Source organism: Montipora capricornis, chromosome 8 (genome assembly GCF_036669925.1).
Source record: "Montipora capricornis isolate CH-2021 chromosome 8, ASM3666992v2, whole genome shotgun sequence".
Lineage (NCBI taxonomy): Eukaryota > Metazoa > Cnidaria > Anthozoa > Scleractinia > Acroporidae > Montipora > Montipora capricornis.
Genome location: NC_090890.1, coordinates 36056615 through 36083975, shown reverse-complemented (window position 1 = coordinate 36083975; position 27361 = coordinate 36056615). Strand labels below are relative to the sequence as shown.

Sequence of the window (27361 nt, the reverse complement as noted above, 5' to 3'; positions counted from 1 at the left end):
CTGAAAACAAGAAACAAAAATTTACGCTAACCCTGGATTAAGTTAATCGGCTTTCGAACAACCGGGCCCCTGCAGAAGATCTGCGATGGTTACGTCGACGAAAACGTCATGATTTCAGACCGCACTATTCCACGTTTGACTACCTTTTTCGTAATTTTTTGTATTTCAGTTCGTTCGACTTCGTCGCAATATCCGAACTATATGCGAGCTTAATTTCGTGGGACGATGGTGAAGCCTTAACTTAAAAGAAAGTTTAAGTTCACGTTTTCCATTTACTTGGAATTTGGTCGTCATTTCTTTGCAGATTCCCATAGAAAAGGAAAGGTTCGAAAAGCACGTGCAGATCAATTGCATTACTCATCAACTGATTTTTTTTTCCGGTGGCGTTCTCGTTGAAGTCTCCGCATCATAGATCTTAACTGTCCTTATTATCGAAGTAGTTTGCACCGGGCTCCTTACATAATGGGGAACTGGGAGAAGCAAGTCATCTGGCAAAACGAATCAAGTGGGGGACTCCGCTCGGTCTTTCCTCGACGGTTTAACTGAACGCGGATTCATGGTATTAGGGAGTTCAAAAAAACCACGAAGGCTACAGCGGGGAAAGCGTCACTTCAAATTATAAGTTGCTTGGAGCTATCTTAAGTATTTTACGATGATGCCATCTTGTTATGTCGTACAATATGGGCGAAGTATCCTATAACTGGATTGGTACGTACATTGTACGTTCTCAATAGAGAACGAAAGATTCTTTTTTTTTTACGTTCTCGTCAAAACCTTAAATTTGGTCATTTCATGTTGTGGTTTTGACGATTATGGAATATAAATGTTAAAAAATGCGTGCTGCACGTGCAGCACAATCATATTGGTTCTTTTAACCAATAATATTACTGCTTTTTGGCGTTGGCGTTGGCGTTGCCGCAGCCGTCGTCGTTTCTTAAACTCCCTAATGGCCCTAAACGCTCACAGGTCGTCTTCGAGTCGTTTTGCAGGTTGCTCAAAGCTTTGTTAGCGCTTATCAGCGTTAAAGACCAAACACCTTAGAGAATTTGGAATAGAGATGTTTATTTTTTTGAACGTTGACTCGGGTGTGTTCGTAAAACATCCGAATTCCCCTTCGCGTGAGTCAAACCAATTACGGAAGCAGTTTCGTCGAAGTTCGAATGCTCCCCCACTGGGCTTTGGGAAGCTCGTGGGAGCTAGTCCGTTAAAGTAAAACTAGGTTCAACTGACAATTAATGGATAATGGGGTTTAGTTTCTGGAGTGAAATCCTACTAAGTAGCACTCGGATTTTTCCGATCATCCCCAACAGCTCAGCGGTAGAGAATCCGAACTAGTAATCGGAAGGTCGTAGGTTCGACTCCTGCAAAGGAGCACTCGGATTTTTCCGATCATCCCCTAGAGCTCAGCGGAAGAGCATCAGAACTAGTCATCGGAAGGTCGTAGGTTCGACTCCTGCAAAGGAGCACTCGGATTTTTCCCGAGTATCTCCGAGTCACTATAAAAATTTTTTTTAAAAAATATCTTCAGTCGTAGAGCACCCGAACTCCGGAACCAATCGGAAGGTCATCGGTTTGATCCCTGCAAAGGAGCCCTCGGACTTTTTTTCCGAGTGCCACCGAGTCGACATCGTTACAGTTGTGACTAGAATGGATATTATGGATATGGATACCAAACGATCTTAAAGTTTTACTAAGTTTAAAGACTGGTGTCACCGGAACAATTTATGATAGCTAACCATTTCGAGTCGTCGCTTCACCCATCACTAGAGATCAGTGCCTAACCCAGCAGTTATTCTCTGTCTAAACATAGTTTATCTGCCAAAGCGGGTTAACACTGAGATTGCCACGTAACACCAACGAATGTTACCACTGTATATGTATCACAAAGTGTCTCACCTTAGTCAACCTAAAATTTACCGGGGTCAACATTCACCATCTCCTCCATTGCGATTCTGTACTTGAACTCGAACTTTATTTAAACACATAACCTTGACGGAAATTGCTTCTCGTTTCAGAAATGTGTGTCTAAAATAAGTATAGAGTGTTTTCACGTGACGTCACGGCGGCCATGACCCAAACAAAAAAGGCGAATTCTGCTCGTGTTCTACGAACATTCCGCGTGGTTTATCAGCCTATAAACCATAGAAACATGTGGTCTATTAGTTAAATAATAAATAACGGCTAGCGCATCAGTTTCATTTACAGGACATCATGTTCTCTTTTGTCTGCGATCAAAATTGAAAATTAAAACACAAAGGCCTGGATAACTCTTGACTAGGGAAAAGTGTGATATTAACGAGTTGTTGTTTTTTTTTTTCTGGATCTTAGGATATCAACCGCGTGTGGATTGAGTTACAGATGCTTCGCAATATATACACAAGAAATCGCTCGGCCTCCAAGATGGTTTGCATAAGGCTTCCGAACATCTCGATCAAATCTCTGCCTCTTCCATTGTGGGCTGGCACCAGCTATAAGTGGCCAAAGGACGTCAAGAAGATATTGAAACGTCTAAACGATAGAGCAACGATCCTGCCAGTGTAAGCGACATTTTAAGGACTGGGTTCACCCCAAGGGAGGGATGAGAACAGTTTTCATTTTCAAAGTTGGAGACTGGGCCGTACTGATACCGTCTGTTAATGGCGTACGAAATGTCCGAGACGGCCAAAGGCATCTGTGATCGAAGGACAGACTCAATTCTGCGTCTCAGATGTCTGAGTCGTCTTTCAGCAAACTCGAGGCGCACTTATTGGAGCGCAGTTGACAGTAAAGACACTTAAAAGGGAACATAGTTTTTGAGTGAGTGTAGAGTTTGTTAACTTACCTGAGTGCGACTGGGTGATTAAAAAAAAAAAAGACAATAAAACCAGGAAAACGTCAACAGTAAGACAGACTGAGGTAGAACGCACAAAAGAATAATCAATATGCAATGTTGGTCTCAAATTTATTTATGTATAATAGTTTGAGCACACTGGGGGCTCTTCGCGTATGTGTCTTATAATACATACAATAGGGGGCTTTATTACCAAAAACGACAATAAAGGTTTGTGAGCAACTGAGCCCGATCGTTTCTTATAGAGTCTGTTTAGAGAACAGGGACCCCATTAAATAAAACGGGTTCGCCGGACAGTATGGGGAAACCGTATGGGGAAATTTGTAATTCAATTTTAAATCGGGCCGTAAGTATACCATTCATGTCGAACGAGGAGAAAACGGACTCCAATATTAAAAGAAAAAACGTGGAAATGTATATATATATATTTTTTTGTTTTTTTTTGTTTTTTTGGAACGAAAGATAGCACACTCCACCACAAGTTCACCACAACAATGAACAATTGATATATCGATTGCTTCCTCAAGCGGAGACCTTCAATTTGTTATTTCATTGGTTACGTTTTCTCCATATCATACGTAGGTTGTTGCGCGTTTTTTTTCAGGGGTATTCGAAATCGATGTACCGGATAAACCCCGTAGAAAGTGGTGCATCAGTAAGCTTACAGAAATTAACAAGGAAAAGTTTTAAGCTGTATTCTTCTTTCAATAAGTGACAATGACCATAATTTTTGAGCAAGTATGGAAGTGAACTTATAATAAGAGCTGTAATTGGTTTTGTTTAGTTTCAGTCTCCAAAGTAACACCTTCCCCAAGCAAAAAAAAGTCTATAATCGCAACCGTTAAGCGTTATTGCCAGAGCGTGTTCAGCGTTTTGTCAGGCCCCTAGCGAGGGATAAATTAAATTCAACCATGGCGATGGAGTCTACTGTTATTCATATCAAGGGGTGGTCGTCATATTTCCGATCTCCCCTCTTTCTGAACACCACGAACACTTCACTCCTAATGCCCAAATAGAAATGCTAGGGGCTTGAATGCCAAGCGATAGTTCTTCCTTTCTTTCTTTCTTGTTTGTTTGTTGATTTGCGGTGTGATGTAATCCAAATTCGTTATAAATCCTCTTTCTTGATGACGCCACAGTTGTTATCACTCAAAACTGGCAATATTGTACGTGTTAGGATACCATCTTTATCTACACAAAACCGCTCTTCCAAGATTAACCTTAAAGAAACTCATAATTTTAGGCCGAACATAGGTATTTAAAGTGGCTCGAACAAGTTTCAAGAATTTGGAGGGAATGTCTTACTAGAATGATTAAACTCCACAACACTTGAAATCGCAAAAAGTCAACGTTATGGTAACAAATTAATGAAACAGCAATAATGAAAGCCTGGTTTTCGTTTTCACAAGCGTAAGTAGCTTATGCAAGTGAAAACGAACGTCGACATGAGAATCAAAATCAACCACAGCAATCGCCATTTTGTTCAAATTTTCAGACGGAGGGAATCTAGAACGAGTGCTTTAATTGGCCATGCAGACGCAACAAATTTCCTTATGCTTGTGCTGCGTTTCATTTTCACACGACGCAAGCGAACGCAAGCATATTAAGCGCAAGCACAAGGAAAAGGAAACATTTTGATCCTTATGCTTGCGTCAACCCCGTTTTCACGGTGAAATAAGCCCTCTTATGCTTTGCGCTTGTGCTTGTGTCAGTTGTGTCAACCAGACGTTAACAAAATACGCACATTAATTTGACGTCCTACAGAAACGCCTACATCTTAAAAAACTGGCCAGCAAAACGCTGTTAGGTTTTCTCCATCATTTGCAATAGACCATTTTACAGTTGTAGCTAAGTTAGCTGGCCTTTATTTTTTATACCAACCTTCGTGCTGTTGTAATATTCATGTAGACTACATACACAACAACACAATTTACATGATAGAAAGAAGTGACTGACTGTATCAGTGAAGGACTGTATCAATACCAGGTCACCGGTTGGGCTAGGTCACGTAGCAAACCGTATTGGTATCACTGCTTTTTGTAATTGGGTCTTTACGTCTTCTGAGTGACAGTCTACGTTAAACAACGTAGCACCTGTGTGTTGATACTAGTTTTGGACCTTTTCGTTCAATTTTCCAGTGATCGATGACTTACCATAGGAAGTTCCGTCCACAGCCGAGTGGATGTAGCATGACTAAGCATGATCTCGTCGCTCGCTATAGGTTTTTTGCAGTTGCTGCAACTGAAGGCACCGTCAGCTTCTTGCATAGCACCAAGTGGGTCTCTAAGACTATTCCGCTACGCTCCATCCTTAATTGGCATTTACAATTATTAGGGCAATTACTTGCCGGTGGGGGCACGACTTGTCATGGCTTTGAGCCTCAGGGAATTTGCCGCTCCATGTGTTTTCCTGTTGATACATCTAAGATCTAATGGTTCCATTGAAATTTATGAGAGTGTGGCATTTAGGGCAAGGTGCTGAGGATAAATCCTTGCTTTCGTGATATTCCAGCAGGGCTGTCAAACATTATAAAGCATCCAGAGTGTCCACAACACAGGCTTCAACATGGCTGTTTTGCTAGAAATAATAGTGCATGCAATGTTTCAATCAGTAAAGGGGGTTTGCTGAAAATATGGTTTGGCAATGTTTAGGCACTCTTCAGACTCTTACTACTTTCCCGAAATATCTAGGAAATCTGTTCAGAAAATGAAATGCCCGAATTCCAAGTGCCAGTCGAAAGCCTGCAGAGTTTGAATGCAGTCTTTTTTATAAGATATTTTTTTCCTGCTTTGGCTAAATGGACTAAATATTCTTATTTTTCTGCCGATTTTAGGCTGAAAATATTCCTGTCTTTATTCTGAATGCATCCGGTATGACATTTCCCTTTTAGACTGTATTGACTCATGAAACACATGAAACACACCTAACTTCTTGCAGAAATGTTATTAGCATCAAACATACAGCTAGTACTAGTGCTGTATTAGTTTTTGTTGTTTTGGTTAGTTTTGCCCCTGTAGGAAAATGAAGAATTTTATACAGTTTAGTTAAAAACATCTAATTGCATTGTATTTACAAATTTGCACCACACAAAATTATGTTCTAGGGCTTCTTCTTAAAGTATTCTTAAAATTTCAGCCTCGATTTAACAAATTGAATGTGGTTCAGCAATGGCTGTACTCAGTATTCGTCATCACAGTAGCCTGCGTGAGGCCCTGACAGGGTAAATTCCAACAAGCGACAGGGCACATGGCCCAAAAAGTATCGACAGCACATAAAATGAAATTCCGACAAAAGACATGCTTTCCCGACAAAATCCCGACAGTGACGTCAAGGCCGAGAATGAGCCGATTAAACCCCGACACTTCAGACAAGCGACACGGGATTCCCCCCGCCTGTCAGGGTCTCCCGCGTAGCTGGCGGTATTCTAGGCGCGCGTGTCGGCGCGCGTTTCTCGCGGCTTCGCCGCTCGCGATTAGCGGCTCCGCCGCCAAAACTTTATTCCGCGCGCCTAGAATACCACAAGCTACGCAGGCTATCATCACAGTGGTCAAAACATTTGACTACTGTGATGACGAATAATAGGGAGTTTAAGCATGCGACGTTTTTGAGCCGTGGACGGCAACCGGAAGTGAGCTGTTTTCCCTTTTAGCTTGTCTTGCCGTCACCACCTTTTTATTGCTAAGTATCTTTCCTCCATTGGAGATGATCATGGGGTTAAAGATCTGGGAGACACTACTGTCCTGGCATGCCAAATGGTCATTTCCGGTTGCCGTCCGCGGCTCAAAGACGTCACATGCTTAAACTCCCAAATGATGATTACGTATCGACAGAGCCCCCATTTATGAAGTATAATCACGATAGTTTTAGCGTTGGCTAAAAAATGGAAGACTATTGATAAGCCCACCTTTCTGACAGCGTGAAAATTACAGTCACCGAAGTTTGATCAGAAATAAAGAGCGTTACCAAAACGATCCATGGCTTTCAAGTCTAAGCTTACCCAAGTGAGGCCCTGTTAGGGTGGCTTTAGTCATCCCTTATCCCTAAAATTCCGGGTGCATTTGTTATCCCTTATACCTAAAATTACTTATCTTAGGAATTTGAAAATAAAACTGCATAATTATTCGAAAAGTCTATAGCTTTACTAAAAATGTTCCCCTTTATTTAGATGACTACGTAAAGCAGAGTCCAGTGAGAGTGCTGGACAATCCTGGTAGACACTTGTTATGAGGGCTCATCTCCGCCAATATCCTACTTTAAATTGATCTTGCTCATTTTATTGAATCACTGTAATGGAATTTAGGAAACCAGAGCCGAAATTAAACCAACAAACGGAATTTAGAACTGAAATTAGACAACAGAAAGGAAATTGGAGCAACACAACAGCAATTCGAACTACAGAAGGAAGAACCGAAATTGACGATGCTCCAATTTCTGTTGTCTAAAATTAACGAACAGAGAGGAGACTGGTTAGGACATTATAATTTATGTAGATCATTCCACTATCTTTCCCGCGCGCTAAGAAAATATATTCTATCTCGACGATTGTTAGTAGGGTTGACAGCCGAAATATGTGGACTGGTTTTTGTCGCTTTTGCTGTCACGAGTAAATAAGTAAAAGGAAAACACAGTGCGCAAACAAAGGCGAGAAAAACACACCCACAAGACGAAACAAAGCACATTTAGGAGCGAACAAAAAATACATAAGAAACCTCTCAAATAAACAATTAACAGAAGACCAGATTATATTTATTTGCCAAAGTCCAATACCCGTGACAAAATGACACAACCAGTCTTGCGTGACTGTACAGTCATGTACGACGCAGACGAAATTCCTCATCCCATCTCACTATCTGAAAATAATGCTAGGCCTCATACTTAGAGAAAAATTTGTTTAAGTTTAAAGAGGAAAATTATCTCCAGACTTATGGGACTGCTATGGGAACAAATATGGCGATCGATGACCCCTCATAATTTCAGACCTTCAGACCTTCAGTAAAGATCACTTGGTTTGACGGGATTTTTGTAGGACGCCCAACTCGCAGAGCATAAAGTTTTACCTCCAACTTGACGTAAAAAGGGTTTCATTGTAAGCACCAGTTATAACTTTAACCGTTTACGTCCCAAGTGCTTGCTATTTTTCTTCGCCGTACATCAAGATCTCGTTTATTTCATGTAACACCTGGCGATCGATGACCCCTCATAATTTCAGACCTTCAGACCTTCAGTAAAGACCACTTGGTTTGACGGGATTTTTGTAGGACGCCCAACTCGCAGAGCATAAAGTTTTATCTCCAACTTGACGTAAAAAGGGTTTCATTGTAAGCACCAGTTATAACTTTAACCGTTTACGTCCCAAGTGCTTGCTATTTTTCTTCGCCGTACATCAAGATCTCGTTTATTTCATGTAACACCTCTGCATTTTCAAGTCAATGTGGGCTCATGTTTGGGAGTCACGTGACAAATGCCAATCGTTTATGTATCACGAAAGTATAAGTGTTCGTTCAAACTGGTAGGTTAACCATTTTATTAGTGATTTTTCGGGCCATCTCCGTCTACAGAAGCCCCCAGACTGGCATCATAAAGCTAGAATGTGGGTAAAGGCAAGCCTTTGAAAGAAAACAGAGGTGAGCGATAGTTTCATGCAAAATGGGACGCTTGTAAACATGGCGGTTCACGAGTGAAGTTGTCTCTCTGGCCTTTCTGTGGACGAATTCCAGGACCTACTGACGCAATCGGGGCAAGTTTTGAAAGATAAAACCTTCAATCGATGCGTTATTTTGCTGGTAGGACTGGGTGGCCCGACACTTATGAAAAAAACTATGAAATGAGAATCGGGAGTCTTCCCTTGTCATGGAATGGCAGAATTACCCAGAATTCTTTTTGGGCATGAGCGAGCGTATCAGCTTAGTTGCGGAATGCGCTACCTGATTTTATCCGTACCACTGAGTTTACTGGTTTCAAAAGAGAAAAAGAGAATCCAGGGGCGCATTTTGTACAGCGGCTTTTCTTTTGAATTAATATATCTTTAAATATTATGTATTTAGTATGTATCTGTATATGCTATGTACTTTAGGTGTAAAGATATTAGCTCTTTCAGTTATTCTGAAATTCGAGATGAAATAAAGTCTATGCATGCATGTATGTATGTTACTTTTATCAGGGCGCGTGCGTACACTTTGTAATTCGCGACTCCAGTGCTTACCATATGGCAGATAAAATGACTTTTCTTTTGAATATATAAGCCATCTAATTCTTACGCTATATTGACAAGGGCGGTTTGGAGCTGTGAGTAGGCGTGGGATTTGTCACATATGGTTTAGGGGCCGACATATCTCTCCCTCAATGCCGTACCGGGAGGCAAGGTCGGTAGCAGAAAGCAGCGAAGGGCCAACTGCGTCCAAAAGCGATCGCACGGGCCGAAATCCCGGGATGACTCGTTTGGTACGATGCTCCAGCGCCGGTGTCTGGAGGTACTGCGTTTTTCTCTCTTGTTCAAACATTCCGTCAGCGCATGCGCAAATGTTCTGGCTCTTCGATACCTAGCGCACCAAAAAAAAATTAACATGCTGGTTTTTTTTTTTTTTTTCTTATTTTTTTTACCAGCAATTGACATTTCAGTTGATTTTATAGGCATAAACGCAACGTAAGAACCTTGCGTGTCTGGTCTTGTCTCAGACAGAAGCGAGAGATGGTTTCATGCAGACTAGGACGCCTAAAATGCTGTGTGGTAAACATGGCGGTTCACGAGTGAAGTTGTCTCTCTGGCCTTTCTGTGGACGAATTCCAGGACCTACTGACGCAATCGGGGCAAGTTTTGAAAGATAAAACCTTCAATCGATGCGTTATTTTGCTGGTAGGACTGGGTGGCCCGACACTTATGAAAAAAACTATGAAATGAGAATCGGGAGTCTTCCCTTGTCATGGAATGGCAGAATTACCCAGAATTCTTTTTGGGCATGAGCGAGCGTATCAGCTTAGTTGCGGAATGCGCTACCTGATTTTATCCGTACCACTGAGTTTACTGGTTTCAAAAGAGAAAAAGAGAATCCAGGGGCGCATTTTGTACAGCGGCTTTTCTTTTGAATTAATATATCTTTAAATATTATGTATTTAGTATGTATCTGTATATGCTATGTACTTTAGGTGTAAAGATATTAGCTCTTTCAGTTATTCTGAAATTCGAGATGAAATAAAGTCTATGCATGCATGTATGTATGTTACTTTTATCAGGGCGCGTGCGTACACTTTGTAATTCGCGACTCCAGTGCTTACCATATGGCAGATAAAATGACTTTTCTTTTGAATATATAAGCCATCTAATTCTTACGCTATATTGACAAGGGCGGTTTGGAGCTGTGAGTAGGCGTGGGATTTGTCACATATGGTTTAGGGGCCGACATATCTCTCCCTCAATGCCGTACCGGGAGGCAAGGTCGGTAGCAGAAAGCAGCGAAGGGCCAACTGCGTCCAAAAGCGATCGCACGGGCCGAAATCCCGGGATGACTCGTTTGGTACGATGCTCCAGCGCCGGTGTCTGGAGGTACTGCGTTTTTCTCTCTTGTTCAAACATTCCGTCAGCGCATGCGCAAATGTTCTGGCTCTTCGATACCTAGCGCACCAAAAAAAATTAACATGCTGGTTTTTTTTTTTTTTTTCTTATTTTTTTTACCAGCAATTGACATTTCAGTTGATTTTATAGGCATAAACGCAACGTAAGAACCTTGCGTGTCTGGTCTTGTCTCAGACAGAAGCGAGAGATGGTTTCATGCAGACTAGGACGCCTAAAATGCTGTGTGGTAAACATGGCGGTTCACGAGTGAAGTTGTCTCTCTGGCCTTTCTGTGGACGAATTCCAGGACCTACTGACGCAATCGGGGCAAGTTTTGAAAGATAAAACCTTCAATCGATGCGTTATTTTGCTGGTAGGACTGGGTGGCCCGACACTTATGAAAAAAACTATGAAATGAGAATCGGGAGTCTTCCCTTGTCATGGAATGGCAGAATTACCCAGAATTCTTTTTGGGCATGAGCGAGCGTATCAGCTTAGTTGCGGAATGCGCTACCTGATTTTATCCGTACCACTGAGTTTACTGGTTTCAAAAGAGAAAAAGAGAATCCAGGGGCGCATTTTGTACAGCGGCTTTTCTTTTGAATTAATATATCTTTAAATATTATGTATTTAGTATGTATCTGTATATGCTATGTACTTTAGGTGTAAAGATATTAGCTCTTTCAGTTATTCTGAAATTCGAGATGAAATAAAGTCTATGCATGCATGTATGTATGTTACTTTTATCAGGGCGCGTGCGTACACTTTGTAATCTGCGACTCCAGTGCTTACCATATGGCAGATAAAATGACTTTTCTTTTGAATATATAAGCCATCTAATTCTTACGCTATATTGACAAGGGCGGTTTGGAGCTGTGAGTAGGCGTGGGATTTGTCACATATGGTTTAGGGGCCGACATATCTCTCCCTCAATGCCGTACCGGGAGGCAAGGTCGGTAGCAGAAAGCAGCGAAGGGCCAACTGCGTCCAAAAGCGATCGCACGGGCCGAAATCCCGGGATGACTCGTTTGGTACGATGCTCCAGCGCCGGTGTCTGGAGGTACTGCGTTTTTCTCTCTTGTTCAAACATTCCGTCAGCGCATGCGCAAATGTTCTGGCTCTTCGATACCTAGCGCACCAAAAAAAAATTAACATGCTGGTTTTTTTTTTTTTTTTCTTATTTTTTTTACCAGCAATTGACATTTCAGTTGATTTTATAGGCATAAACGCAACGTAAGAACCTTGCGTGTCTGGTCTTGTCTCAGACAGAAGCGAGAGATGGTTTCATGCAGACTAGGACGCCTAAAATGCTGTGTGGTAAACATGGCGGTTCACGAGTGAAGTTGTCTCTCTGGCCTTTCTGTGGACGAATTCCAGGACCTACTGACGCAATCGGGGCAAGTTTTGAAAGATAAAACCTTCAATCGATGCGTTATTTTGCTGGTAGGACTGGGTGGCCCGACACTTATGAAAAAAACTATGAAATGAGAATCGGGAGTCTTCCCTTGTCATGGAATGGCAGAATTACCCAGAATTCTTTTTGGGCATGAGCGAGCGTATCAGCTTAGTTGCGGAATGCGCTACCTGATTTTATCCGTACCACTGAGTTTACTGGTTTCAAAAGAGAAAAAGAGAATCCAGGGGCGCATTTTGTACAGCGGCTTTTCTTTTGAATTAATATATCTTTAAATATTATGTATTTAGTATGTATCTGTATATGCTATGTACTTTAGGTGTAAAGATATTAGCTCTTTCAGTTATTCTGAAATTCGAGATGAAATAAAGTCTATGCATGCATGTATGTATGTTACTTTTATCAGGGCGCGTGCGTACACTTTGTAATCTGCGACTCCAGTGCTTACCATATGGCAGATAAAATGACTTTTCTTTTGAATATATAAGCCATCTAATTCTTACGCTATATTGACAAGGGCGGTTTGGAGCTGTGAGTAGGCGTGGGATTTGTCACATATGGTTTAGGGGCCGACATATCTCTCCCTCAATGCCGTACCGGGAGGCAAGGTCGGTAGCAGAAAGCAGCGAAGGGCCAACTGCGTCCAAAAGCGATCGCACGGGCCGAAATCCCGGGATGACTCGTTTGGTACGATGCTCCAGCGCCGGTGTCTGGAGGTACTGCGTTTTTCTCTCTTGTTCAAACATTCCGTCAGCGCATGCGCAAATGTTCTGGCTCTTCGATACCTAGCGCACCAAAAAAAATTAACATGCTGGTTTTTTTTTTTTTTTTCTTATTTTTTTTACCAGCAATTGACATTTCAGTTGATTTTATAGGCATAAACGCAACGTAAGAACCTTGCGTGTCTGGTCTTGTCTCAGACAGAAGCGAGAGATGGTTTCATGCAGACTAGGACGCCTAAAATGCTGTGTGGTAAACATGGCGGTTCACGAGTGAAGTTGTCTCTCTGGCCTTTCTGTGGACGAATTCCAGGACCTACTGACGCAATCGGGGCAAGTTTTGAAAGATAAAACCTTCAATCGATGCGTTATTTTGCTGGTAGGACTGGGTGGCCCGACACTTATGAAAAAAACTATGAAATGAGAATCGGGAGTCTTCCCTTGTCATGGAATGGCAGAATTACCCAGAATTCTTTTTGGGCATGAGCGAGCGTATCAGCTTAGTTGCGGAATGCGCTACCTGATTTTATCCGTACCACTGAGTTTACTGGTTTCAAAAGAGAAAAAGAGAATCCAGGGGCGCATTTTGTACAGCGGCTTTTCTTTTGAATTAATATATCTTTAAATATTATGTATTTAGTATGTATCTGTATATGCTATGTACTTTAGGTGTAAAGATATTAGCTCTTTCAGTTATTCTGAAATTCGAGATGAAATAAAGTCTATGCATGCATGTATGTATGTTACTTTTATCAGGGCGCGTGCGTACACTTTGTAATCTGCGACTCCAGTGCTTACCATATGGCAGATAAAATGACTTTTCTTTTGAATATATAAGCCATCTAATTCTTACGCTATATTGACAAGGGCGGTTTGGAGCTGTGAGTAGGCGTGGGATTTGTCACATATGGTTTAGGGGCCGACATATCTCTCCCTCAATGCCGTACCGGGAGGCAAGGTCGGTAGCAGAAAGCAGCGAAGGGCCAACTGCGTCCAAAAGCGATCGCACGGGCCGAAATCCCGGGATGACTCGTTTGGTACGATGCTCCAGCGCCGGTGTCTGGAGGTACTGCGTTTTTCTCTCTTGTTCAAACATTCCGTCAGCGCATGCGCAAATGTTCTGGCTCTTCGATACCTAGCGCACCAAAAAAAAATTAACATGCTGGTTTTTTTTTTTTTTTTTCTTATTTTTTTTACCAGCAATTGACATTTCAGTTGATTTTATAGGCATAAACGCAACGTAAGAACCTTGCGTGTCTGGTCTTGTCTCAGACAGAAGCGAGAGATGGTTTCATGCAGACTAGGACGCCTAAAATGCTGTGTGGTAAACATGGCGGTTCACGAGTGAAGTTGTCTCTCTGGCCTTTCTGTGGACGAATTCCAGGACCTACTGACGCAATCGGGGCAAGTTTTGAAAGATAAAACCTTCAATCGATGCGTTATTTTGCTGGTAGGACTGGGTGGCCCGACACTTATGAAAAAAACTATGAAATGAGAATCGGGAGTCTTCCCTTGTCATGGAATGGCAGAATTACCCAGAATTCTTTTTGGGCATGAGCGAGCGTATCAGCTTAGTTGCGGAATGCGCTACCTGATTTTATCCGTACCACTGAGTTTACTGGTTTCAAAAGAGAAAAAGAGAATCCAGGGGCGCATTTTGTACAGCGGCTTTTCTTTTGAATTAATATATCTTTAAATATTATGTATTTAGTATGTATCTGTATATGCTATGTACTTTAGGTGTAAAGATATTAGCTCTTTCAGTTATTCTGAAATTCGAGATGAAATAAAGTCTATGCATGCATGTATGTATGTTACTTTTATCAGGGCGCGTGCGTACACTTTGTAATCTGCGACTCCAGTGCTTACCATATGGCAGATAAAATGACTTTTCTTTTGAATATATAAGCCATCTAATTCTTACGCTATATTGACAAGGGCGGTTTGGAGCTGTGAGTAGGCGTGGGATTTGTCACATATGGTTTAGGGGCCGACATATCTCTCCCTCAATGCCGTACCGGGAGGCAAGGTCGGTAGCAGAAAGCAGCGAAGGGCCAACTGCGTCCAAAAGCGATCGCACGGGCCGAAATCCCGGGATGACTCGTTTGGTACGATGCTCCAGCGCCGGTGTCTGGAGGTACTGCGTTTTTCTCTCTTGTTCAAACATTCCGTCAGCGCATGCGCAAATGTTCTGGCTCTTCGATACCTAGCGCACCAAAAAAAAATTAACATGCTGGTTTTTTTTTTTTTTTTCTTATTTTTTTTACCAGCAATTGACATTTCAGTTGATTTTATAGGCATAAACGCAACGTAAGAACCTTGCGTGTCTGGTCTTGTCTCAGACAGAAGCGAGAGATGGTTTCATGCAGACTAGGACGCCTAAAATGCTGTGTGGTAAACATGGCGGTTCACGAGTGAAGTTGTCTCTCTGGCCTTTCTGTGGACGAATTCCAGGACCTACTGACGCAATCGGGGCAAGTTTTGAAAGATAAAACCTTCAATCGATGCGTTATTTTGCTGGTAGGACTGGGTGGCCCGACACTTATGAAAAAAACTATGAAATGAGAATCGGGAGTCTTCCCTTGTCATGGAATGGCAGAATTACCCAGAATTCTTTTTGGGCATGAGCGAGCGTATCAGCTTAGTTGCGGAATGCGCTACCTGATTTTATCCGTACCACTGAGTTTACTGGTTTCAAAAGAGAAAAAGAGAATCCAGGGGCGCATTTTGTACAGCGGCTTTTCTTTTGAATTAATATATCTTTAAATATTATGTATTTAGTATGTATCTGTATATGCTATGTACTTTAGGTGTAAAGATATTAGCTCTTTCAGTTATTCTGAAATTCGAGATGAAATAAAGTCTATGCATGCATGTATGTATGTTACTTTTATCAGGGCGCGTGCGTACACTTTGTAATCTGCGACTCCAGTGCTTACCATATGGCAGATAAAATGACTTTTCTTTTGAATATATAAGCCATCTAATTCTTACGCTATATTGACAAGGGCGGTTTGGAGCTGTGAGTAGGCGTGGGATTTGTCACATATGGTTTAGGGGCCGACATATCTCTCCCTCAATGCCGTACCGGGAGGCAAGGTCGGTAGCAGAAAGCAGCGAAGGGCCAACTGCGTCCAAAAGCGATCGCACGGGCCGAAATCCCGGGATGACTCGTTTGGTACGATGCTCCAGCGCCGGTGTCTGGAGGTACTGCGTTTTTCTCTCTTGTTCAAACATTCCGTCAGCGCATGCGCAAATGTTCTGGCTCTTCGATACCTAGCGCACCAAAAAAAAATTAACATGCTGGTTTTTTTTTTTTTTTTCTTATTTTTTTTACCAGCAATTGACATTTCAGTTGATTTTATAGGCATAAACGCAACGTAAGAACCTTGCGTGTCTGGTCTTGTCTCAGACAGAAGCGAGAGATGGTTTCATGCAGACTAGGACGCCTAAAATGCTGTGTGGTAAACATGGCGGTTCACGAGTGAAGTTGTCTCTCTGGCCTTTCTGTGGACGAATTCCAGGACCTACTGACGCAATCGGGGCAAGTTTTGAAAGATAAAACCTTCAATCGATGCGTTATTTTGCTGGTAGGACTGGGTGGCCCGACACTTATGAAAAAAACTATGAAATGAGAATCGGGAGTCTTCCCTTGTCATGGAATGGCAGAATTACCCAGAATTCTTTTTGGGCATGAGCGAGCGTATCAGCTTAGTTGCGGAATGCGCTACCTGATTTTATCCGTACCACTGAGTTTACTGGTTTCAAAAGAGAAAAAGAGAATCCAGGGGCGCATTTTGTACAGCGGCTTTTCTTTTGAATTAATATATCTTTAAATATTATGTATTTAGTATGTATCTGTATATGCTATGTACTTTAGGTGTAAAGATATTAGCTCTTTCAGTTATTCTGAAATTCGAGATGAAATAAAGTCTATGCATGCATGTATGTATGTTACTTTTATCAGGGCGCGTGCGTACACTTTGTAATCTGCGACTCCAGTGCTTACCATATGGCAGATAAAATGACTTTTCTTTTGAATATATAAGCCATCTAATTCTTACGCTATATTGACAAGGGCGGTTTGGAGCTGTGAGTAGGCGTGGGATTTGTCACATATGGTTTAGGGGCCGACATATCTCTCCCTCAATGCCGTACCGGGAGGCAAGGTCGGTAGCAGAAAGCAGCGAAGGGCCAACTGCGTCCAAAAGCGATCGCACGGGCCGAAATCCCGGGATGACTCGTTTGGTACGATGCTCCAGCGCCGGTGTCTGGAGGTACTGCGTTTTTCTCTCTTGTTCAAACATTCCGTCAGCGCATGCGCAAATGTTCTGGCTCTTCGATACCTAGCGCACCAAAAAAAAATTAACATGCTGGTTTTTTTTTTTTTTTTCTTATTTTTTTTACCAGCAATTGACATTTCAGTTGATTTTATAGGCATAAACGCAACGTAAGAACCTTGCGTGTCTGGTCTTGTCTCAGACAGAAGCGAGAGATGGTTTCATGCAGACTAGGACGCCTAAAATGCTGTGTGGTAAACATGGCGGTTCACGAGTGAAGTTGTCTCTCTGGCCTTTCTGTGGACGAATTCCAGGACCTACTGACGCAATCGGGGCAAGTTTTGAAAGATAAAACCTTCAATCGATGCGTTATTTTGCTGGTAGGACTGGGTGGCCCGACACTTATGAAAAAAACTATGAAATGAGAATCGGGAGTCTTCCCTTGTCATGGAATGGCAGAATTACCCAGAATTCTTTTTGGGCATGAGCGAGCGTATCAGCTTAGTTGCGGAATGCGCTACCTGATTTTATCCGTACCACTGAGTTTACTGGTTTCAAAAGAGAAAAAGAGAATCCAGGGGCGCATTTTGTACAGCGGCTTTTCTTTTGAATTAATATATCTTTAAATATTATGTATTTAGTATGTATCTGTATATGCTATGTACTTTAGGTGTAAAGATATTAGCTCTTTCAGTTATTCTGAAATTCGAGATGAAATAAAGTCTATGCATGCATGTATGTATGTTACTTTTATCAGGGCGCGTGCGTACACTTTGTAATCTGCGACTCCAGTGCTTACCATATGGCAGATAAAATGACTTTTCTTTTGAATATATAAGCCATCTAATTCTTACGCTATATTGACAAGGGCGGTTTGGAGCTGTGAGTAGGCGTGGGATTTGTCACATATGGTTTAGGGGCCGACATATCTCTCCCTCAATGCCGTACCGGGAGGCAAGGTCGGTAGCAGAAAGCAGCGAAGGGCCAACTGCGTCCAAAAGCGATCGCACGGGCCGAAATCCCGGGATGACTCGTTTGGTACGATGCTCCAGCGCCGGTGTCTGGAGGTACTGCGTTTTTCTCTCTTGTTCAAACATTCCGTCAGCGCATGCGCAAATGTTCTGGCTCTTCGATACCTAGCGCACCAAAAAAAAATTAACATGCTGGTTTTTTTTTTTTTTTTTCTTATTTTTTTTACCAGCAATTGACATTTCAGTTGATTTTATAGGCATAAACGCAACGTAAGAACCTTGCGTGTCTGGTCTTGTCTCAGACAGAAGCGAGAGATGGTTTCATGCAGACTAGGACGCCTAAAATGCTGTGTGGTAAACATGGCGGTTCACGAGTGAAGTTGTCTCTCTGGCCTTTCTGTGGACGAATTCCAGGACCTACTGACGCAATCGGGGCAAGTTTTGAAAGATAAAACCTTCAATCGATGCGTTATTTTGCTGGTAGGACTGGGTGGCCCGACACTTATGAAAAAAACTATGAAATGAGAATCGGGAGTCTTCCCTTGTCATGGAATGGCAGAATTACCCAGAATTCTTTTTGGGCATGAGCGAGCGTATCAGCTTAGTTGCGGAATGCGCTACCTGATTTTATCCGTACCACTGAGTTTACTGGTTTCAAAAGAGAAAAAGAGAATCCAGGGGCGCATTTTGTACAGCGGCTTTTCTTTTGAATTAATATATCTTTAAATATTATGTATTTAGTATGTATCTGTATATGCTATGTACTTTAGGTGTAAAGATATTAGCTCTTTCAGTTATTCTGAAATTCGAGATGAAATAAAGTCTATGCATGCATGTATGTATGTTACTTTTATCAGGGCGCGTGCGTACACTTTGTAATCTGCGACTCCAGTGCTTACCATATGGCAGATAAAATGACTTTTCTTTTGAATATATAAGCCATCTAATTCTTACGCTATATTGACAAGGGCGGTTTGGAGCTGTGAGTAGGCGTGGGATTTGTCACATATGGTTTAGGGGCCGACATATCTCTCCCTCAATGCCGTACCGGGAGGCAAGGTCGGTAGCAGAAAGCAGCGAAGGGCCAACTGCGTCCAAAAGCGATCGCACGGGCCGAAATCCCGGGATGACTCGTTTGGTACGATGCTCCAGCGCCGGTGTCTGGAGGTACTGCGTTTTTCTCTCTTGTTCAAACATTCCGTCAGCGCATGCGCAAATGTTCTGGCTCTTCGATACCTAGCGCACCAAAAAAAATTAACATGCTGGTTTTTTTTTTTTTTTTTCTTATTTTTTTTACCAGCAATTGACATTTCAGTTGATTTTATAGGCATAAACGCAACGTAAGAACCTTGCGTGTCTGGTCTTGTCTCAGACAGAAGCGAGAGATGGTTTCATGCAGACTAGGACGCCTAAAATGCTGTGTGGTAAACATGGCGGTTCACGAGTGAAGTTGTCTCTCTGGCCTTTCTGTGGACGAATTCCAGGACCTACTGACGCAATCGGGGCAAGTTTTGAAAGATAAAACCTTCAATCGATGCGTTATTTTGCTGGTAGGACTGGGTGGCCCGACACTTATGAAAAAAACTATGAAATGAGAATCGGGAGTCTTCCCTTGTCATGGAATGGCAGAATTACCCAGAATTCTTTTTGGGCATGAGCGAGCGTATCAGCTTAGTTGCGGAATGCGCTACCTGATTTTATCCGTACCACTGAGTTTACTGGTTTCAAAAGAGAAAAAGAGAATCCAGGGGCGCATTTTGTACAGCGGCTTTTCTTTTGAATTAATATATCTTTAAATATTATGTATTTAGTATGTATCTGTATATGCTATGTACTTTAGGTGTAAAGATATTAGCTCTTTCAGTTATTCTGAAATTCGAGATGAAATAAAGTCTATGCATGCATGTATGTATGTTACTTTTATCAGGGCGCGTGCGTACACTTTGTAATCTGCGACTCCAGTGCTTACCATATGGCAGATAAAATGACTTTTCTTTTGAATATATAAGCCATCTAATTCTTACGCTATATTGACAAGGGCGGTTTGGAGCTGTGAGTAGGCGTGGGATTTGTCACATATGGTTTAGGGGCCGACATATCTCTCCCTCAATGCCGTACCGGGAGGCAAGGTCGGTAGCAGAAAGCAGCGAAGGGCCAACTGCGTCCAAAAGCGATCGCACGGGCCGAAATCCCGGGATGACTCGTTTGGTACGATGCTCCAGCGCCGGTGTCTGGAGGTACTGCGTTTTTCTCTCTTGTTCAAACATTCCGTCAGCGCATGCGCAAATGTTCTGGCTCTTCGATACCTAGCGCACCAAAAAAAAATTAACATGCTGGTTTTTTTTTTTTTTTTTCTTATTTTTTTTACCAGCAATTGACATTTCAGTTGATTTTATAGGCATAAACGCAACGTAAGAACCTTGCGTGTCTGGTCTTGTCTCAGACAGAAGCGAGAGATGGTTTCATGCAGACTAGGACGCCTAAAATGCTGTGTGGTAAACATGGCGGTTCACGAGTGAAGTTGTCTCTCTGGCCTTTCTGTGGACGAATTCCAGGACCTACTGACGCAATCGGGGCAAGTTTTGAAAGATAAAACCTTCAATCGATGCGTTATTTTGCTGGTAGGACTGGGTGGCCCGACACTTATGAAAAAAACTATGAAATGAGAATCGGGAGTCTTCCCTTGTCATGGAATGGCAGAATTACCCAGAATTCTTTTTGGGCATGAGCGAGCGTATCAGCTTAGTTGCGGAATGCGCTACCTGATTTTATCCGTACCACTGAGTTTACTGGTTTCAAAAGAGAAAAAGAGAATCCAGGGGCGCATTTTGTACAGCGGCTTTTCTTTTGAATTAATATATCTTTAAATATTATGTATTTAGTATGTATCTGTATATGCTATGTACTTTAGGTGTAAAGATATTAGCTCTTTCAGTTATTCTGAAATTCGAGATGAAATAAAGTCTATGCATGCATGTATGTATGTTACTTTTATCAGGGCGCGTGCGTACACTTTGTAATCTGCGACTCCAGTGCTTACCATATGGCAGATAAAATGACTTTTCTTTTGAATATATAAGCCATCTAATTCTTACGCTATATTGACAAGGGCGGTTTGGAGCTGTGAGTAGGCGTGGGATTTGTCACATATGGTTTAGGGGCCGACATATCTCTCCCTCAATGCCGTACCGGGAGGCAAGGTCGGTAGCAGAAAGCAGCGAAGGGCCAACTGCGTCCAAAAGCGATCGCACGGGCCGAAATCCCGGGATGACTCGTTTGGTACGATGCTCCAGCGCCGGTGTCTGGAGGTACTGCGTTTTTCTCTCTTGTTCAAACATTCCGTCAGCGCATGCGCAAATGTTCTGGCTCTTCGATACCTAGCGCACCAAAAAAAAATTAACATGCTGGTTTTTTTTTTTTTTTTTCTTATTTTTTTTACCAGCAATTGACATTTCAGTTGATTTTATAGGCATAAACGCAACGTAAGAACCTTGCGTGTCTGGTCTTGTCTCAGACAGAAGCGAGAGATGGTTTCATGCAGACTAGGACGCCTAAAATGCTGTGTGGTAAACATGGCGGTTCACGAGTGAAGTTGTCTCTCTGGCCTTTCTGTGGACGAATTCCAGGACCTACTGACGCAATCGGGGCAAGTTTTGAAAGATAAAACCTTCAATCGATGCGTTATTTTGCTGGTAGGACTGGGTGGCCCGACACTTATGAAAAAAACTATGAAATGAGAATCGGGAGTCTTCCCTTGTCATGGAATGGCAGAATTACCCAGAATTCTTTTTGGGCATGAGCGAGCGTATCAGCTTAGTTGCGGAATGCGCTACCTGATTTTATCCGTACCACTGAGTTTACTGGTTTCAAAAGAGAAAAAGAGAATCCAGGGGCGCATTTTGTACAGCGGCTTTTCTTTTGAATTAATATATCTTTAAATATTATGTATTTAGTATGTATCTGTATATGCTATGTACTTTAGGTGTAAAGATATTAGCTCTTTCAGTTATTCTGAAATTCGAGATGAAATAAAGTCTATGCATGCATGTATGTATGTTACTTTTATCAGGGCGCGTGCGTACACTTTGTAATCTGCGACTCCAGTGCTTACCATATGGCAGATAAAATGACTTTTCTTTTGAATATATAAGCCATCTAATTCTTACGCTATATTGACAAGGGCGGTTTGGAGCTGTGAGTAGGCGTGGGATTTGTCACATATGGTTTAGGGGCCGACATATCTCTCCCTCAATGCCGTACCGGGAGGCAAGGTCGGTAGCAGAAAGCAGCGAAGGGCCAACTGCGTCCAAAAGCGATCGCACGGGCCGAAATCCCGGGATGACTCGTTTGGTACGATGCTCCAGCGCCGGTGTCTGGAGGTACTGCGTTTTTCTCTCTTGTTCAAACATTCCGTCAGCGCATGCGCAAATGTTCTGGCTCTTCGATACCTAGCGCACCAAAAAAAAATTAACATGCTGGTTTTTTTTTTTTTTTCTTATTTTTTTTACCAGCAATTGACATTTCAGTTGATTTTATAGGCATAAACGCAACGTAAGAACCTTGCGTGTCTGGTCTTGTCTCAGACAGAAGCGAGAGATGGTTTCATGCAGACTAGGACGCCTAAAATGCTGTGTGGTAAACATGGCGGTTCACGAGTGAAGTTGTCTCTCTGGCCTTTCTGTGGACGAATTCCAGGACCTACTGACGCAATCGGGGCAAGTTTTGAAAGATAAAACCTTCAATCGATGCGTTATTTTGCTGGTAGGACTGGGTGGCCCGACACTTATGAAAAAAACTATGAAATGAGAATCGGGAGTCTTCCCTTGTCATGGAATGGCAGAATTACCCAGAATTCTTTTTGGGCATGAGCGAGCGTATCAGCTTAGTTGCGGAATGCGCTACCTGATTTTATCCGTACCACTGAGTTTACTGGTTTCAAAAGAGAAAAAGAGAATCCAGGGGCGCATTTTGTACAGCGGCTTTTCTTTTGAATTAATATATCTTTAAATATTATGTATTTAGTATGTATCTGTATATGCTATGTACTTTAGGTGTAAAGATATTAGCTCTTTCAGTTATTCTGAAATTCGAGATGAAATAAAGTCTATGCATGCATGTATGTATGTTACTTTTATCAGGGCGCGTGCGTACACTTTGTAATCTGCGACTCCAGTGCTTACCATATGGCAGATAAAATGACTTTTCTTTTGAATATATAAGCCATCTAATTCTTACGCTATATTGACAAGGGCGGTTTGGAGCTGTGAGTAGGCGTGGGATTTGTCACATATGGTTTAGGGGCCGACATATCTCTCCCTCAATGCCGTACCGGGAGGCAAGGTCGGTAGCAGAAAGCAGCGAAGGGCCAACTGCGTCCAAAAGCGATCGCACGGGCCGAAATCCCGGGATGACTCGTTTGGTACGATGCTCCAGCGCCGGTGTCTGGAGGTACTGCGTTTTTCTCTCTTGTTCAAACATTCCGTCAGCGCATGCGCAAATGTTCTGGCTCTTCGATACCTAGCGCACCAAAAAAAAATTAACATGCTGGTTTTTTTTTTTTTTTTCTTATTTTTTTTACCAGCAATTGACATTTCAGTTGATTTTATAGGCATAAACGCAACGTAAGAACCTTGCGTGTCTGGTCTTGTCTCAGACAGAAGCGAGAGATGGTTTCATGCAGACTAGGACGCCTAAAATGCTGTGTGGTAAACATGGCGGTTCACGAGTGAAGTTGTCTCTCTGGCCTTTCTGTGGACGAATTCCAGGACCTACTGACGCAATCGGGGCAAGTTTTGAAAGATAAAACCTTCAATCGATGCGTTATTTTGCTGGTAGGACTGGGTGGCCCGACACTTATGAAAAAAACTATGAAATGAGAATCGGGAGTCTTCCCTTGTCATGGAATGGCAGAATTACCCAGAATTCTTTTTGGGCATGAGCGAGCGTATCAGCTTAGTTGCGGAATGCGCTACCTGATTTTATCCGTACCACTGAGTTTACTGGTTTCAAAAGAGAAAAAGAGAATCCAGGGGCGCATTTTGTACAGCGGCTTTTCTTTTGAATTAATATATCTTTAAATATTATGTATTTAGTATGTATCTGTATATGCTATGTACTTTAGGTGTAAAGATATTAGCTCTTTCAGTTATTCTGAAATTCGAGATGAAATAAAGTCTATGCATGCATGTATGTATGTTACTTTTATCAGGGCGCGTGCGTACACTTTGTAATCTGCGACTCCAGTGCTTACCATATGGCAGATAAAATGACTTTTCTTTTGAATATATAAGCCATCTAATTCTTACGCTATATTGACAAGGGCGGTTTGGAGCTGTGAGTAGGCGTGGGATTTGTCACATATGGTTTAGGGGCCGACATATCTCTCCCTCAATGCCGTACCGGGAGGCAAGGTCGGTAGCAGAAAGCAGCGAAGGGCCAACTGCGTCCAAAAGCGATCGCACGGGCCGAAATCCCGGGATGACTCGTTTGGTACGATGCTCCAGCGCCGGTGTCTGGAGGTACTGCGTTTTTCTCTCTTGTTCAAACATTCCGTCAGCGCATGCGCAAATGTTCTGGCTCTTCGATACCTAGCGCACCAAAAAAAAATTAACATGCTGGTTTTTTTTTTTTTTTTTCTTATTTTTTTTACCAGCAATTGACATTTCAGTTGATTTTATAGGCATAAACGCAACGTAAGAACCTTGCGTGTCTGGTCTTGTCTCAGACAGAAGCGAGAGATGGTTTCATGCAGACTAGGACGCCTAAAATGCTGTGTGGTAAACATGGCGGTTCACGAGTGAAGTTGTCTCTCTGGCCTTTCTGTGGACGAATTCCAGGACCTACTGACGCAATCGGGGCAAGTTTTGAAAGATAAAACCTTCAATCGATGCGTTATTTTGCTGGTAGGACTGGGTGGCCCGACACTTATGAAAAAAACTATGAAATGAGAATCGGGAGTCTTCCCTTGTCATGGAATGGCAGAATTACCCAGAATTCTTTTTGGGCATGAGCGAGCGTATCAGCTTAGTTGCGGAATGCGCTACCTGATTTTATCCGTACCACTGAGTTTACTGGTTTCAAAAGAGAAAAAGAGAATCCAGGGGCGCATTTTGTACAGCGGCTTTTCTTTTGAATTAATATATCTTTAAATATTATGTATTTAGTATGTATCTGTATATGCTATGTACTTTAGGTGTAAAGATATTAGCTCTTTCAGTTATTCTGAAATTCGAGATGAAATAAAGTCTATGCATGCATGTATGTATGTTACTTTTATCAGGGCGCGTGCGTACACTTTGTAATCTGCGACTCCAGTGCTTACCATATGGCAGATAAAATGACTTTTCTTTTGAATATATAAGCCATCTAATTCTTACGCTATATTGACAAGGGCGGTTTGGAGCTGTGAGTAGGCGTGGGATTTGTCACATATGGTTTAGGGGCCGACATATCTCTCCCTCAATGCCGTACCGGGAGGCAAGGTCGGTAGCAGAAAGCAGCGAAGGGCCAACTGCGTCCAAAAGCGATCGCACGGGCCGAAATCCCGGGATGACTCGTTTGGTACGACGCTCCAGCGCCGGTGTCTGGAGGTACTGCGTTTTTCTCTCTTGTTCAAACATTCCGTCAGCGCATGCGCAAATGTTCTGGCTCTTCGATACCTAGCGCACCAAAAAAAAATTAACATGCTGGTTTTTTTTTTTTTTTTTCTTATTTTTTTTACCAGCAATTGACATTTCAGTTGATTTTATAGGCATAAACGCAACGTAAGAACCTTGCGTGTCTGGTCTTGTCTCAGACAGAAGCGAGAGATGGTTTCATGCAGACTAGGACGCCTAAAATGCTGTGTGGTAAACATGGCGGTTCACGAGTGAAGTTGTCTCTCTGGCCTTTCTGTGGACGAATTCCAGGACCTACTGACGCAATCGGGGCAAGTTTTGAAAGATAAAACCTTCAATCGATGCGTTATTTTGCTGGTAGGACTGGGTGGCCCGACACTTATGAAAAAAACTATGAAATGAGAATCGGGAGTCTTCCCTTGTCATGGAATGGCAGAATTACCCAGAATTCTTTTTGGGCATGAGCGAGCGTATCAGCTTAGTTGCGGAATGCGCTACCTGATTTTATCCGTACCACTGAGTTTACTGGTTTCAAAAGAGAAAAAGAGAATCCAGGGGCGCATTTTGTACAGCGGCTTTTCTTTTGAATTAATATATCTTTAAATATTATGTATTTAGTATGTATCTGTATATGCTATGTACTTTAGGTGTAAAGATATTAGCTCTTTCAGTTATTCTGAAATTCGAGATGAAATAAAGTCTATGCATGCATGTATGTATGTTACTTTTATCAGGGCGCGTGCGTACACTTTGTAATCTGCGACTCCAGTGCTTACCATATGGCAGATAAAATGACTTTTCTTTTGAATATATAAGCCATCTAATTCTTACGCTATATTGACAAGGGCGGTTTGGAGCTGTGAGTAGGCGTGGGATTTGTCACATATGGTTTAGGGGCCGACATATCTCTCCCTCAATGCCGTACCGGGAGGCAAGGTCGGTAGCAGAAAGCAGCGAAGGGCCAACTGCGTCCAAAAGCGATCGCACGGGCCGAAATCCCGGGATGACTCGTTTGGTACGACGCTCCAGCGCCGGTGTCTGGAGGTACTGCGTTTTTCTCTCTTGTTCAAACATTCCGTCAGCGCATGCGCAAATGTTCTGGCTCTTCGATACCTAGCGCACCAAAAAAAAATTAACATGCTGGTTTTTTTTTTTTTTTTTCTTATTTTTTTTACCAGCAATTGACATTTCAGTTGATTTTATAGGCATAAACGCAACGTAAGAACCTTGCGTGTCTGGTCTTGTCTCAGACAGAAGCGAGAGATGGTTTCATGCAGACTAGGACGCCTAAAATGCTGTGTGGTAAACATGGCGGTTCACGAGTGAAGTTGTCTCTCTGGCCTTTCTGTGGACGAATTCCAGGACCTACTGACGCAATCGGGGCAAGTTTTGAAAGATAAAACCTTCAATCGATGCGTTATTTTGCTGGTAGGACTGGGTGGCCCGACACTTATGAAAAAAACTATGAAATGAGAATCGGGAGTCTTCCCTTGTCATGGAATGGCAGAATTACCCAGAATTCTTTTTGGGCATGAGCGAGCGTATCAGCTTAGTTGCGGAATGCGCTACCTGATTTTATCCGTACCACTGAGTTTACTGGTTTCAAAAGAGAAAAAGAGAATCCAGGGGCGCATTTTGTACAGCGGCTTTTCTTTTGAATTAATATATCTTTAAATATTATGTATTTAGTATGTATCTGTATATGCTATGTACTTTAGGTGTAAAGATATTAGCTCTTTCAGTTATTCTGAAATTCGAGATGAAATAAAGTCTATGCATGCATGTATGTATGTTACTTTTATCAGGGCGCGTGCGTACACTTTGTAATCGGCGACTCCAGTGCTTACCATATGGCAGATAAAATGACTTTTCTTTTGAATATATAAGCCATCTAATTCTTACGCTATATTGACAAGGGCGGTTTGGAGCTGTGAGTAGGCGTGGGATTTGTCACATATGGTTTAGGGGCCGACATATCTCTC

The 27361-nt window shown here is 42.3% G+C and overlaps 1 protein-coding gene and 2 long non-coding RNA genes across 5 annotated transcripts in view; 2 read left to right on the top strand and 1 right to left on the bottom strand.

Moving 5' to 3' along the window:
* The window catches only part of LOC138059273 (uncharacterized), a 23502-nt gene extending 20624 nt beyond the window's left edge, over positions 1-2878 (top strand). For all 3 annotated transcript variants that reach the window (XM_068904843.1, XM_068904841.1, XM_068904842.1), the window contains exon 11: positions 2329-2878. In XM_068904843.1, coding sequence (XP_068760944.1) covers positions 2329-2541 — 213 coding nt within the window. In that variant the 3' untranslated portion in view covers positions 2542-2878. The remainder of the gene's footprint in view (positions 1-2328) is intronic.
* Positions 2879-4664: 1786 nt separating this feature from the next.
* LOC138059274 (uncharacterized) lies at positions 4665-7996 on the bottom strand. Its single transcript, XR_011134189.1, has 2 exons — positions 7888-7996; positions 4665-5407 (listed from the first exon to the last, which is right to left on the bottom strand). It is a non-coding gene; the product is annotated as an uncharacterized lncRNA (long non-coding RNA).
* Positions 7997-8312: 316 nt separating this feature from the next.
* LOC138060096 (uncharacterized) lies at positions 8313-27161 on the top strand. The gene is made up of 2 exons (XR_011134292.1): positions 8313-8454; positions 9461-27161. It is a non-coding gene; the product is annotated as an uncharacterized lncRNA (long non-coding RNA).
* The last annotated feature ends 200 nt before the right edge of the window (positions 27162-27361 follow it).